The sequence below is a fragment of the Botryllus schlosseri genome, chromosome 11 (genome assembly GCF_051294905.1).
Source record: "Botryllus schlosseri isolate E-star chromosome 11, Bs_hap1, whole genome shotgun sequence".
Lineage (NCBI taxonomy): Eukaryota > Metazoa > Chordata > Ascidiacea > Stolidobranchia > Styelidae > Botryllus > Botryllus schlosseri.
The window spans coordinates 9401753-9417272 of NC_137246.1; the positions used below are offsets into that span (position 1 = coordinate 9401753).

At 42.2% G+C, this 15520-nt stretch overlaps 2 protein-coding genes across 2 annotated transcripts; both read right to left on the reverse strand.

The window, feature by feature from the left end:
* Nucleotides 1-7: 7 nt before the first annotated feature.
* Nucleotides 8-4891, reverse strand: LOC145451072 (deoxyribodipyrimidine photo-lyase-like). Its single transcript, XM_080329562.1, has one exon. It carries the CDS (start codon nt 3749-3751, stop codon nt 2180-2182), a length of 1572 nt encoding a protein of 523 aa, XP_080185688.1. The 5' UTR covers nt 3752-4891; the 3' UTR covers nt 8-2179.
* An 884-nt stretch (nt 4892-5775) lies between these two features.
* On the reverse strand, nt 5776-7252 carry LOC145451086 (arpin-like). Its single transcript, XM_080329578.1, has one exon. It carries the CDS (start codon nt 6780-6782, stop codon nt 6117-6119), a length of 666 nt encoding a protein of 221 aa, XP_080185704.1. The 5' UTR covers nt 6783-7252; the 3' UTR covers nt 5776-6116.
* Nucleotides 7253-15520: the final 8268 nt, after the last annotated feature.

Here is a 15520-nt window from a genome sequence, read left to right on the forward strand (position 1 = left end):
AGTTAAATCTGAAAAATGTAGAATATTCGTCGTTATTGTTCAATAAAACTGAATTTCAAGTATTTTAATCGTGGCTAGTTGGTGTGGCGCTCTTCAACCTTGCACAGTCGGGTACTGATTAATCGTAGAGTCGTAAAGTCTTCAGTTGAAAAAATATTGTGCATGATGTGCTACCAGGTGACGTATCTCTACGTTGAAAGTGTCATCGGCAGATTGCAGTACAGCATATTCAAATACAGTTTCAAAAAGATGTTTGAATGAATATAATCAATGATAGAAACGTCTATTGGGTAGGCTACTCTCGCAGGGCACGATTAGAGTAAGAGAACTATGCACCCCTTGCGACAATGAGTAGGCTATTGTCATTGGCATTGTCGAGTCATCAACGATAACGGTACCGGGTACAAGGAAAATTGGGTCCTTCAAATCCCGTTTCGGCGCATTTCTTTTAAAATTTCCTACAATAAAATCTTGGCTGCAAATTTTTGTATGCAATATGTAGAAACAGTAATTGGGATATGTTGCATGCCCCAATTGAAAGAAAAGATGGACATTGCCGAAAACATAGTGCCCCATCCAAAATCAAGGGTTAATTGTGGTTGAAACATGATTAATGGAAAACACACTGCACACAAGCAAATTTAACATCTGAATGTGAAGTGTTTTCACCCTGACTAATTACTCCCCATATGAATACGGTTTGATGCAGACAACATATATTCCATTCCAAGGTAACTTCAGTTTTGCACTGCAACACTTGCTTCATATTCAAGTAGACGATTACAGAGACAAATTCTCAGGAGTTTTCTCATACTCCAAGTCCTTTCGAGTAGATATTCTCATTTAATAGAATGGTCTGGTCATTCCATTCAGACCATTTCTTCAACACAGGCTCATTAACTCTCGTAAATTGCTGCACGGCCAGCTGCGGGCAATTATTCCAATTGGAGAATGATAAATTTGCCCGCAACTGCACAAAATCGCCCATTTTCAAATCGTCAGGATTCCTCTGCAGACGAAGTAAACGGCTGTTTCGGCCCAACTCAAAATTCAACACTCTGTTAGTGAGTTGGCCAATCGTCTCTACACTGTTAGTGTATTCACGCACTGGTGATTTATTGAAATAACATAAAATGCTTCCAGTGCCATCGTCGACAGATATCTTGAAATGATCATGTTTTTCGATCTTTTCCGTGATGAAACCAAAGATCTCCACTTTATTAACGGCGAGACCTTTGGGGTGAATGAAAAGTTTCCTTGAACTGGACAAACGCTTGAACTTGAGAATGGTCCCGATGAAAAAGCGTGCAGGCGTCCCATAAAGAGGGTTGAGAGTTACATCAACCTCCATCCAACCATTCGAACATTGTCAAAAGCAAACCCTTCTTAAATATAGGCCTGCTCATGAATAGGCTATCATATCTGGAGACAGATGTTACAAAATTTAGATGTTACAAATCCCCCGAATGGTTGATGTCACAATTTCAGAAAATCGTCAGTGAAATAAAATGCTGTGAGATGCGGGCCAATAGTTTACATTGCATAATATGTATCGCAATGCATTCATGAATTTTTAAATTCTATGCTGCTACACTTCCCCCAACACAAGAGCCAACATAGCATCAATGACTGGGATTGATAGAATCGCAATTAAAGTTCTTGTCAACATTATTTGGAGCTAATGGATGGAGCCTGGACATTCGACAAGCCCTAATTGTTCGTGAGGGACTAAAATTGACACCTACACTCCTGCAAGTATGAGTTAAACCAGATAGACCTACCAGTGTAGCAATAAACGATGGGATACTGATAATGGTGATTTCAAATAACCAGAAACAAGCTCAAAATCTCACTGGTGTCTTGCAACGCCTTGAAAATCAAATGCTGAACCACCAAAGTGTCTAGATATTATAAAAAGAAGCTGATCAAAATGGAACATGCCACTCAGATAAAACGAATAGAATCAATCAAATTGTATGGGAAATGTGCAAAAGTCAGCAACAGATTTCAGAAGAAAGATGCGCACCTGACATGGGACGCCATGAATTGCAGTTGTGACGTATGATGTTTCAAAGTAACCACGGTCTCAAACACAGAGGCTGCTCATTTCAATGTCTATGCTTGTGTGCTTGCAATATATTGTGCAGTTAAGACTAAACAGAGTATCCGAAGATACAGTTTAGAAATGCATCCACTCCCTGCTCTTCCTGACGTATCTGTCAACGTCAAATTTTCTTTGACAACCCTTGTAATTCATGAAGCGAATCTTACCGAAAACCTCTCTCTCTCTCCACCCTTGATCATGAATGCCACAGATCGACCACATGCATCCAACATACCCGTTTGGATCACGGCCGTCAAGTTCATACTTATCGTTCAGCTTGATTGCAATCTCGAGAGCCTTTTCCGGTGATTCAGACCACTCGAGTATTTTCTTCGCCCAGTACATCCTCATGAAACCATGCATTTTGCCGGTGTGCACCATCTGCAACTGGGCGGCGTTCCACAGCCGGTCGTGGGTTTTGCCTTGCTCGAATTTTTCGTACGAATACAAGAATTCTCGTTTGTCTTTTTTGTGAATGTCCAACGAGAGTTTGGCCCAATTCGCGGCGCCCGACACAGAATCGTAGTTTTCATTAAAAAAGCAGAAATTATCCGACAATTCACGTCTGACGACGCTCTCTTCAATGAAAGCTTTCACGGATTCGGAATGCTTTTTACTGTGTTTTTGCACTTCGAAGGCCGCGCGTTGAGTCGACAGTTGGCCGAAGTGAAACCATGGCGACAAATTGCTAAGACCGTTTTTATTTGGATCGTTTCGATCACTATTGTAACCCTTCAGTCGCTTTTCAATGAATTCCTGCAGCATTTTTCGGCCTGCATTAGCCCCCGGGGTAGCCCAATCTACAGGTTTCACATCCATGTCAACCTGCAGACTTTCGAACGCACTATCCCAATCGATCATCGCTGGCATATCTTTATTGAATTTGTGACTCAATACAACAGGAAAATCGGTACAAAACTTATCCAAATGCTGATGTATTTTCCTTCTAATAGTACGAGCCGCGTACTCTTGTTTGTCAGAGGTAACCCAACATGGTACAATGTTGTGAGCATCAATTTGAGCGTAATATACCTCATCGGGTAAAACTGACATTACATTTTTAACCCAACTGCGCGGCACCCGCAATGATGAGAAGTCACAAATAACAGCGCCCGCATCATACTTCTCCACAAAAGATGGTAGACAATCCTCGGCTTTTCCAAGCAATAAATGAAACGGTATGTTCAATTTACATAAGTCCTTTTCCACTTCTTTCAAGCCGTTCAGCATGAAATCATACTGCCTTATGGTGGCGTCAAGGAATTTTGGCACCAGACAAAAGCAAACATGAAACGGCGCAGATTTCTTGATCGCTAATTCCTGAGAATAGATCAACGCCCAGTTATCCTGCACCCTTTGCTCCCTTGACATCCAATACACGACGGATCTGCCTTTCTCCACGAGCTCTTCACTCCCTGACAAGGGACGAATGCGGAGTTTGCTAAATTTGATAGCGTTACTCATAATTAGGGAGGTTGGGGTACTGTAACACAGATATAAAAATTGGATGATGTAAAATTCATTGCAGCTGTACGATAAAGTGAGCAGAAGATGCATCTGTGTAAAGGTAATGTGCATAGGTGAGAGATGGGAAGGATATTGAATTATGTATAAGCGTTCATCAATATTCGGTGTTGTGATGGGCATGATAAACCGCTTTGGACCAATGAAATATCACTTTGATTACATATATAGTAAGGAAAATGCTCGGAAATGGAAGCGGATCATAAAAACAATTAAACAGAATAAAATTCTTGATGTTACGTCCATCATTAACAAAATGCAAAAGCTCATGCATGAAACTCAAGAACATGAAATTTTCTCGTGTTCATTAGGTTTTGAATCTGAACGAACATAATTCAACGACTTTGAATTACAATTCGATTGTGTTCCGTGTTTTCTCCAAGGCAAAGTAGGGATATGATCGAGCAAGTTCTCAAATTCTCTTCAAAGTATTTGCGCGATGATTCATTTGTCATTTTTTTCAACATAGGACTCTTTAAACAAATTGGGCCAATTTATCTACATCGTAAACAATTAGCCTACATGATCATTCAACATATAAACAAAAACGAAAAGCGGAATACAGAGGTCACCCATGACCGTCATCAATCAGACCATAGTGTATGGAACCAATTTTTCACTGTATGAGAAAAGAGAGTGGTCATGGGAATTGATTAATTCAAGGGTTGAATTTAAAGATGATGAATTTTGGTAACGTTTTCAAGTTTTTGGAGTTTGATTACGAGCTCAAATTTGGTAGCAGTCACAAACTGGCACTGCATCTAGTTCAACATTCGTGCTGCAGTTATTCCAGTTGAGAGAAATTTTCGCCTGTTGAGAGAGTCGGTCAAAATGGTTGGTGTAAATAATTTCAGCGACACAATTTACATCAAACATAAACAGCTCATAAGAACTTACAAGTTCTCAACCGCAAAAATATACGAAACTTGCAATGCCAACGGGCAGTATAAAGGATGTCAACGCTAGATGTAACAACTGTTCATCAACACATTCATTACATTGATGATCTGGGGATTAGTGGCTACTGACTTGGGGTCTGGTCTACTTTCCTACCCACGAAGAAAAGTGTTCCCCACGGACACCAAGAAATGTTTACCATGAACACGAACAAAAATTTATAAACGCCAAAATAAATTGTTTTTTTTGTGCCTTTAGAGAGACGGATATTAGGGTTGGGGTGGATGGAAAGGGAGATTGGAAGTGGGTTAGGGTCAAAGTTGGGGTTAGGTATCCAAAGATTAGGGAAGGGGGATATTATGGTTGCGGGAGGGGGGATATCAGGGTTGCGGGAGGGGGATATTAGGGTTGCGGGAGGGGGGATATTAGGGTTGCGGGAGGGGGGCTATTAGGGTTCCGGGACGGGGGATATTAGGGTTGCGGGAGTAGGGATATTAGGGTTGCGGGAGGGGGATATTAGGGTTGCAGGAGGGGGATATTAGGGTTGCAGGAGGGGGATATTAGGGTTGCGGGAGTAGGGATATTAGGGTTGCGGGAGGGGGATATTAGGGTTGGGGTTCGGGGGATATTAGGGCTGTGGGAGAGGGGATATTAGGGTTGGGGGAAAGGGAGATTGGAGGTGGGTTAAACACCGGTTAGGGGTAATCTAACCCCAACGTTGAACCTAACCAACCCCCTAACCCCAACCCTAATTTCCCCCTCCCCCAACCCTAATATCCCCACCCGTAACTTTAATATCCCCTAACCCCAGCCCTAACACCCCCTCCCGCAACCCTAATATCCCCCCTCCCACAACCCTAATATCCCCCTAACCCCAACCCTAATATCCCCCTCCCACAACCGTAATATCTCCCTAACCCCAACCCTAATATCCTCCCTCCCACAACCCTAACCCTCGCAATCCTAATAACCCCCTAACCCCAACCCTAATATCCCCCCTCCCACAACCCTAATATCCCCCTAACCCCAATATCTCCCCTCCCACAACCCTAATATCTTCCCTCCCGCAACCCTAATATCCCCCCTCCCACAACCCTAATATCCCCCTAACCTCAACCCTAATATCCCTCCTTCCACAACCCTAATATCTTCCCTCCCACAACCCTAACATCCCCCCTCCCACCCTAATCTTGGGATACCCTAAACCCAACTTTGACCCTAACCCTCTCCAAACGCAAAAACAACATATATTGACGTTTATAAATTTTTGTTCGTGGTCATGGAAAACATTCATTGGTGATCATGGTGAACACTTTACGATCTCTGACTTTGTGGGTAGGAAAGTAGACCAGACCCCTGACTTGTACAGTCAGAGAGATCTCAGTCAGAAGTAGGCCTATGTGCTATGCTGTAGAGATTATCATTCTTTGGAAGATCGACTGAGAGCCAGAAATCAATGAAGTGCTTGAACCCATTACCCATATTGATCGTATGCTGCATTGAGCTTACAGAATTCAGGATCATGATTTCTTACTGTATAGGCCTACGTCTCAAGTTTCTTTGCAGCAGAAAATATGGACATAAATTGAAATCAGTCATCCCATTCATCATCATCCACGCCTTCAGCTTGAACAACTGTCTTTTCACTTTTGTTTGCGAAGACTTTATCCGTCCACGACGAGCCTACAGCTTCATCTCCCGCAAAATTACTGACTGTTTTGGATGTAACTTCCACGCGACATATTTTCTCTATCATTTGTGAATTTCCTTTGGATTTTATGCGTACTTCGTCGCCAATACCAATATCGAGTTTGTCAACACGAGATTCATCGATCCAGAATGGGATAGAATCGCTCGAATCGCGTTTCTTGGTGATGTCAGAGAGAAAATCAACATGAACCAATTTACGCAGGGTGGTGTTATCGAGCAAGTCTGTGCTTCCCTTTGCAACGCTCTTATACGACGACATCAAATATCCCGTACTCACTTTTTTGGTTTCGCTAAAATTTGGCGTAATTTCCGAACCCGATGTATCGAATTTCCGGCTGTGCGCTCGTTTCACATCCACGTGAAAGACAAAATATCGCAATTTTTTGTCAGTATTTTCGATCACTAGAAAACGTGATTTGCGACGGACGATTCCTTCTAATAGTACTCCATCACCTTTACTCTCGCAATCTTTTGTAGACCAATGCTTGACGTTTACTGTCTCAACAGGTAGATTGGTTAGGGATGAATTGTTGTATATCCTACTCATTTTTGTAGCCTATGTATAGGATAGCCTGTTTCTGATAAAGGGGATATGTATTATTCAGAATCAAGATATTACAAAGAGAGGTTATTTATAACGTCTCTTTTCCAAGATATCTGCCTGAATGTCTGGTTCATAGTTATTACGATTACCAGTGAACCCGGCCCTCGGTGAACCCGGCCCAGTGAACCCGGCCCTCGGTGAACCCGGCCCTCGGTGAACCCGGCCCTCGGTGAACCCGGCCCTCGGGAAATTTTGTATTCACGGATTGAGTAAGCGGGGGAGATAACGCGACGCTCACATATCAATATCCCACATCCCCCAACCCTAATATCCCACCTCCGGCAACCCTAATATCCCACCTCCGGCAACCCTAATATCCCACCTCCGGCAACCCTAATATCCCACCTCCGGCAACCCTAATATCCCACCTCCCCCAACCCTAATATCCCACCTCCGGCAACCCTAATATCCCACCTCCCCTAACCCTAATATCCCACCTCCCCCAACCCTAATATCCCACCTCCTCCAACCCTAATATCCCACCTCCGGCAACCCTAATATCCCACCTCCCCCAACCCTAGTATCCCACCTCCCCCAACCCTAATATCCCACCTCCGGCAACCCTAATATCCCACCTCTGGCAACCCTAATATCCTACCTCCCCCAACTCTAATATCCCACCTCCGGCGACCCTAATATCCCACCTCCACCAACCCTAATATCCCACCTCCGGCAACCCTAATATCCCACCTCCACCAACCCTAATATCCCCCCTTCCCCCAACCCTAATGTCCCACTCCCCGAACCCTGATGTCTCCCTTCCCCCTATACCCTACCCAACCCTAACACCCCACCTCAACCTACAGTTGCAGTAACGAGCAGACCACGCGTGGTTGATATGTGAGCAATAACAATCGTTGATATATATTTTTCATCTGAATAAGTCACAAACAATGTACAATGCGATGTCATGAGCAGATACGAGGATGTCGAACTTCGCACGTCCGCCCCTCGCGCAGTCAATCCAACACTGAGCCGACCACGCAATCGTGATCACGTGATCTGATCACGCCGTGACTGCGTGATCTACGCATGCCCTGACCTCCTTACAAGATCGACAAATCAGTTGATAATAACATTATTAGTTTAATAATTCATAAAAATACTTGTTAATACACTTAATTTCAAAATTTCCCGAGGGCGGAATTCACCGAGGGCCGAGTTCATCGAGGGCCGGGTTCACCGAGGGCCGGGTTCACTGGGCCGGGTTCACCGAGGGCCGGGTTCACTGGCAACCGTTATTACTTATTAGAAGACTTGCCGTTCCTGAAGAATTGGGTAAAGTATAATTTATCGAATAGATAAGGCTGATCCATCTCGTCCCTTTGGCGGTGACCTGAAATGGGGAAATGAAATGGCATGGATAATGGAAAACAACACGCCGAAATAAATTATACATTCAAGTAGGAAAAGGCAACACGATCGTCACGATGGACAATGGCAAACAAATTGGCTGAATATGTTCAGAAGCAAGGCGATTCACAAAGGTGAAGTTATGAGCTTATCACACTGTAGAACAACAATTACTTATAAGTATAACCTGTGTAGCCGTAGGACTGCATTGGTTTTGGTAGTCATATGGAAAACTGAATGACATGGTACATGGTAGTATAATCTTTAATTTTTATCACACAAAATCAAGGGTAAAACTAACGGTAATAGGTGGTAACAGTAACGGATGTATCGCAACATTGCAAGAAACAGGGCAATAAGTGGCGAGAGAGAGTCTTTATTTTCATCGAACCAAAATACATAACAAACGGCAGTGATGGTGGTACAGAAAATATGCGTGCACAGTATTCGGTATTAGATAGGAATGATCGATAAGACCGTGAAGGTCATCTAGTCTGATCACACCAGCATCAAACAGGTACACTTGACTCTGAACAGTCTGGCTGTAAAGAAATGTTTAGTTAAAGGAAAATAGAAAAAAAATTAAACAATGGTGGCAAATGATCAATGAAGCAATGTCTGGGCGAGGTAGGGCAACAGTGTTAGTGTAACGACAAGAGGTGATCAAGTAGGGCTTTTTTGAATCTATTATAGGGCAATTCACGGATATGTGGTGGTAATGCATTCCAGATGATAGGTCCCGAGTAGGGCTGGGCACAATGATTCGAGTACTCGAATCTGAATCGAGTATTGATTTTAATGATTCGAGTCGAGTAGTTAAAGACGATTTTTTCGAGTACTGAAATTAGACGCTCCTCGCCACTGAAAGTTGATTTATCAACGAGGAGTTTACCAACGATCAACGAGTTTATGCTAATTTCACTGTTGAAGCCTTGAAACCTTGATTGGCCGTATCGCAGCATACGAAACATGAAGTACAAAGTTACGTTACTGGAAATAGCACATTTCCGAAGTCATGATCATCCCACAATATTGTCACCAAGTGCAATGAAATCGGTATGGTCGAAAAAAATAACAAAGTATCCCTAATATGATGGATAACAGGCATTATATTCTTTGTGGTCGCTTAAAAGGTACATATTTGAACTTTGACAAATAATATTCTGCTATGACGTCATCATGAGTGATACTCGATTACTCGACTCGACTCGAAGCATTTTACGTGATTCAGAATCGAATCACTCAGGTACTCGATTTTGCCCAGCCCTAGTCCCGAGTAGTCGATAGATCTCTTAGTTAGGTTGCTATTGGGTGGGGGTAGGTAGATGTTTCCTTTAGACGAGGATCTCGTGTAATGGGAATGGACATGTTTAGCAGGTATGAAAAAGTCATCAAACAAAACCTTGGCCAAAAATGCCCGATGCTGGATGGCCAAACCTTTCGATATGGATATGCTCCGTTGTCGGCACGGAATATTCCCGTTCTTGAAAACTAGTTTAGGGTTGGTCCTGGATGTCTGCTACAGACAATTTTTGCGAAAAATGGTACACGGAGGCTACACTCGAAGGGGAACCGATCACGCATTCAAAATTAGCAATCAGAATCTTCATAGAATCTGTCGCACTGAAGACCTTTCAGTATTCATTGATCACCAACAAGCTAAATTTCTTGCACACATAATTCGAAAACCTAATGACAGTGTCGTGAAGTCAATAACGTTTGAAGATGAAAGGAGAACGAAAAAAGGAAGACCCTCCGCAACGCTGATGAGCAATGTCCTCAATCGGAACGACACCGACATCAGGACATTCTCAAAAGCAGCACTTTCAAGGGAAATTTAATTTATAACTTAAATCTTTGATGCTCTCTTTTTTGATGGATACTTCCATCACCTCGGTGATGGTGCTCTAAGTCTGAACGCAGACAGAGCTAGACCTATATATATATATATATATTTTTGTGAAGCAAATTCCGGACACTCTTTAGCGCCCACTAGCGGATTTAAAAATGAGGTATTACACATTGTGAGCCAATATGACGTCACACGAGCAAAGCATTGCCAAACGACTGTATACAGGAATGGAGTGGGACACATAGGTCATGAATTGGGCCCTCTGAAATGTCAGCTCTGGTGATTGCTACTTGCTATGGTGTGCAATAGATTTCTCCACTGGCCGGATGAAATCGTCTGGCGGGCCGTCTGGATTGTGTTTGACAGCCCTGCTATCTACTGTTAGGTCGGTGCGGCTATCTGATTGTGTGTTTTTATTTTAATCAGGTCCGAAACAACATTTTTTCCGCCCCCTTCCGCCCAAAAAAAAGAGCACTGATCTCTAACCCAGCATAGGGTAATCGATGTGACTTTTTGGACAATTACTATATGCATTTGACTGTGAAATTTTATGAATGAATTCTTCAATAATATTGATTCTCCCATTAGGCTACCATAAAATGCACCAGCAGGTTGCACATCCGGTGATTTCCAACCTTTAATAGTCTGACCTCATTTCAAACTTCAAAATGTTCCGTGTCCCAGCTAAAAACTTGATAAGCTGATTGCTAAAATTTTTTAACTTGCCCAAACTTACTCCCGGCCTAGGACGGTGATTATACGTCCAACATCATCGCGATCCCCAGATAAAGGTAAACGACCCCAAGATTTGGAACCACTATCTGTGACTAAAGCATCTAATCGGCGTTGACCAACTCTAGTACTATACCGTTTGCTTATAATTGCGATTACCATTGGACTTATTTCCAGAGGTGGTCAAAGTAGACAAGAAATCTACTCAAGTAGAAGTAGAAGTAGCGACGAAAGAATCTACTCAAGTACGAGTAGAAGTACTTCTTCCATAAGCAACCTAAACTACTTGAAGTAGGAGTAGAATTGACTGGATTTAAAAGTACTCAAGTAAGTAAGTAGTTATGAAAACGATCCTAATTCGTTCACATGGATTGTAAAAAGGTGCAAATTGAGCTATATGCGATAGGTGACGAGCATGACTCATACTGATGCATACCAACAGGTATCCAATTTTTGATAGCATAAGGATGCGTCCACATCATGGGCAATGTTCCCTCTAATTTTTGAGGAGTCTGCGCACACTCGACAATTTACTGCGCAGACCCTTGGACAACAGTGCGTAACGACTAATAAAAAGGTCATCACTTCGGATTTTTTGTGCGCAACTTAGATTTTCTGTGCGCAGAGACCGCGTCAGCACTGCGCAGTTGCGCACGTGCGCTGCTTAGAGGGAACATTGATCATAGGATGAAAATAATAGTATTGGTATGGAAATGCGATGTTAATCCTCTGTTTTCTCGAACAGCACGTTTTAGAAAATAGCATGGTATGGTGCCATTCCTCATATTATAAGACCTGTAGTTTAGTCGAAGAGCAACTCGGAGAAGTTGTATAGGATACGGTGTAAACGTTAATAAAAAATATGGTGGACCGTAAAAATGCCATATTGTGTAGCTTTATTTCCAGAAATTAAAGGCACTTGCTTTTATATTTCAACATGTATGTTATCCAGACAAAAGAACTGATAATAATTATAACTCAAACTATATGATACTGGGAATTGAAAATGAAACATAAATGCTACTTCTAAAAGCAGAACATGTATTTCATGTTTTTAGTCCAGAAGGTTTCAAAGGTGGTATGCCAAAACAGCTCTAAAACTTAAAAAAAATTTCAGAGTCCACTTTCAAGATTTGGACACGCCATGGACATGCGAGATTACGATATGACAAGTAAATACTAGATTGCGAAACATCAGTTTCAAGCGTTATGATGAGTCATATATACTGTGATGAATTATTTGATATGGACGAAGGGCAACAATGTGGTGTGAACGGAACCAACCCTCTATCTAAATTATATTCACCGATACTTTTGTGAAATGATACTGGTCACTCCGTATCCAGCACTGCGCGCGACGAAAATTCTGGGCTTTACTAAACTTTTATGAAAATTAAATGTTGATACTCCGTGAAAACAGCCCCGAAATTCCTCAGGCCATCTTCCTGAATGGAAGATTGAACTACTTCTACTTGACAAACTGAAAATAGCGAAAAGTAAGTAAGTAGATCACAAAATATTACGAAGTAGAAGTAAAAGTAGCGAAAATCAGATCTACTTGAGTAAGTACCAGAAGTAGAGGAAACTACTTGAGTACTTCGAAAAAGTAGAAGTACTTCGTGACTGACCACCTCTGCTTATTTCAGTAAATGATGGTAATTTATATTTATTTAGATTGCATTTTTTGGCGAAAGTGGTGCCTGGTGCCCACACTAATATCAATATACGTGTCATTACCTCGCGCGCAGCGCGAAGAAGAATTTTGAATATCATAAATCTGATTGAAAAAAATATTGTTTATGTTGATTTACGAAAAACTTTTCAGCCTACTTCAACCCTTCAAAATTCCGGACATTTAGGCATATTTTAGAAATTCCTCCCGGACGCAGATTTTTCAGCGAAATTCCGGACATGTCCGGGAAATTCCGGACGTATGGCAACCCTACACTAGTTACAGTAGTACAACTATGACACGCAGAGGAATTTAATGCACCATAATTTGAAATCGCCTGCATCAGACATGCTTTGTAGAGCCAAATTTGAGCACTAAAGTTGATAATACGGGAATCAATCGAAAGCTACCCCAGTACTGATTGCGAAAATATAAATTTTATTCTGCTCGTGGCCCTGAAACCCCCCAAAATCAGACTCGAATGTTGCATTGTAACGGAGTTTGATATTGTGACGCAACCATACCTCATCATCATCATCATCATTGGTTTGTTAGCAATTTTATCAGTTCAATACACCACAAAAAATGCGATACAATGAAAAGAAAGGAAGATATCGAAGCGACTAGGAGTTGTCTATGGAATCGGACACCCACCTTGGCCCAGAGATGCCACTCCTGGGTTTTTCCACCCGGATCTGGGTTTTTCGAACATGACCTGGGTTTCTGGGTTTTTGTGCCTGAAATCTGTTTTTTTTTCAACATCATGTTTGTCAGATCAATTTTACGGCGCAAAATTGATTATTAGATTAGTAAGATCTTCTAATGTCGACGTATTCCACTGTGATTGAAACGGCAGAGTCCAAAGAGACCCATTTACTATTAAAATGAGAGGTCTGGGCGTTATGGGGTATAGCATTCATTGAATACTGACTACTAGGTCGCAGAAAGTCATGTTCACAGAACAACTCTGATTTAGGACTTGAATGCTACCGGTAGCGCTGCAACAAATTCGTTGTGTGTCAGTAAATTGTATGTAACTGCTGTAAAGTATGCAATTTATGCACATGGAAAGACCAATTGTTGATCGAACTAATTTACCATGTTGGCATCAGAGTATATTCCCTTTCAACAGGGACACTCGAAGAGAGACATTTTAGGCAACCGGGCAAGTTATTCAGAGTGTAGTGTGAGGGGTTTGTTAAATGCAAATGTACTCTTAATCTCATGATTTGGCAGTTTCTTTTTCGACTAAACATCCCAGATAAAAGTGTTCATCTTCGGGTCAATGAATCGAAAGCAATTTTCAATCTATCTGGTCAGATCGCAGTCACTAGAACTACCCTACAATCATCTTCACCATACATGGGGATTAGCATTGTTACTAACATTATATATATAATACACTACGTATTGACCCGTGACCCCCCATACCGAATGCCTGGTAGCAATGTGTCGAGAAGAAAACATCATAGATAGATCGATAGATTTGCTCATTTAACTGAACAGCATGCATATTATAGTATGGAAATGAACCGTTGGGATTTCAATATCAAGGGCTAAAACTTCTATGTCCGTATAACTGTCATTGATGACTCTCAGTCACTGTTTTACAGCTATATCATATAAATTTGAGTGAAATAGAGGATCTGGGTTTTTCTGTTTTTTTTTTTCAACGTCCAAATCTGTGTTTTTCCAAAATATCTCAGTGGCATCTCTGCCTTGGCCTAGGCGATGTAAAGAGGAGGCATGCACACTGAATGAAAATAAAGAAGATAGTACAGAAAAAGGAAGCGACAAGAAATAGGGCGGCATGTCATGGGAAGCGAGATCGATAGGTCAGTCGTGGTCCGGTAATCTTGAGGATGGACTGTATTTATTTAGTAGTAATTGCTTGTATTTCGACTTGAATGTGAACATGCTCGTCGACTGCCGGATGGCCGGCGGGATACTGTTCCACACATCAGGTCCGGCATATTTGATGGAGCGATGATCTTTTCGGTGGATCATATGATATTTGGACGACGTGGACGCGCGTGTGTTGTACTTGTGCGCTTTTGATTCAGAGGTAAAGAAGTCATTGAAGTATTCGGGGCAACGACCGCAGTGAAACTGATACATAAACTTGGCGATTTCTAGTTTCCGCATATCTTCTATTTTTAGGACGCCGAATCTCTTCAGCAGCGACTTATTGGATGGGCAGCCAGGCCCCTTCGGGGCCCTAGCTATGATTCGGAGTACTTTATGCTGTAGTTTCTGCAGTGGCTTGAGTGCAGTTTTACTGACAGCCCCCCAACAGAGGATGCCATAATGTAACTTCGATTGGATTAAGGATATAAAAAGAGTATCAGAAGAACCCATGCTGGCATGAAGCGCCGAAGGCTGTAGAACAGGCCGCACTTCGGTGATAATTTAGTTTCTAGGGACTGAATATGACTCTTCCAGGACATGTTCGAGTCCAGTAAAACCCGAGATATTTGGCATTATCTGTGTTGGAAACGGGCTGACCAGCGATATTAACGGTTAGGTTATTTTTTGAATTTACAGTCAGCAATTGGGTTTTCGAGGCGTTTATGCAAAGGTTGTTCTGGGCTGTCCACTCATGGACTTTAGGCATTTGGTCACCAGTCAGGGCATCCAGCTCTGCCGTCGAAGATGCGAAAGAGAGGAGGTGAGTATCATCAGCGAACAGTGTGGTGTTCAATGAGGAGGTTTTAAAAATGTCGTTGACATATAAGGTGAAGAGGACCGGTCCAAGTAGGCCTACTGAGCCTTGGGGCACACCACAGGTCACCAGGTGAGGAGAGGACAAGGTGTTTGAGATCGCAACCATTTGTTGGCGTCCAGTGAGGTAACTTTTCATGAGCTCAAGTTGTGGGCCCCGAAGTCCGTAACGCGCCAATTTCGAGATGAGAATTTTATGATCTACGCAGTTGAACGCTTTTTTTAGATCGAGAAAAATGATACATCCCACATTTCGCTTCTCTGAAATATCATAATACTGCTCAGCCACTGTCAGGAGGGCATGTGCGGTTTGGTGTTTGTTTCGGAAGCCAAATTGTTGAGGGGAAATGA

Excerpts from the sequence above, each read along its gene's own strand:
- LOC145451072 (XM_080329562.1), bottom strand. The coding sequence starts at position 3,751 with ATGCCCATCACAACACCGAATATTGATGAACGCTTATACATAATTCAA.
- LOC145451086 (XM_080329578.1), bottom strand. The coding sequence starts at position 6,782 with ATGAGTAGGATATACAACAATTCATCCCTAACCAATCTACCTGTTGAG.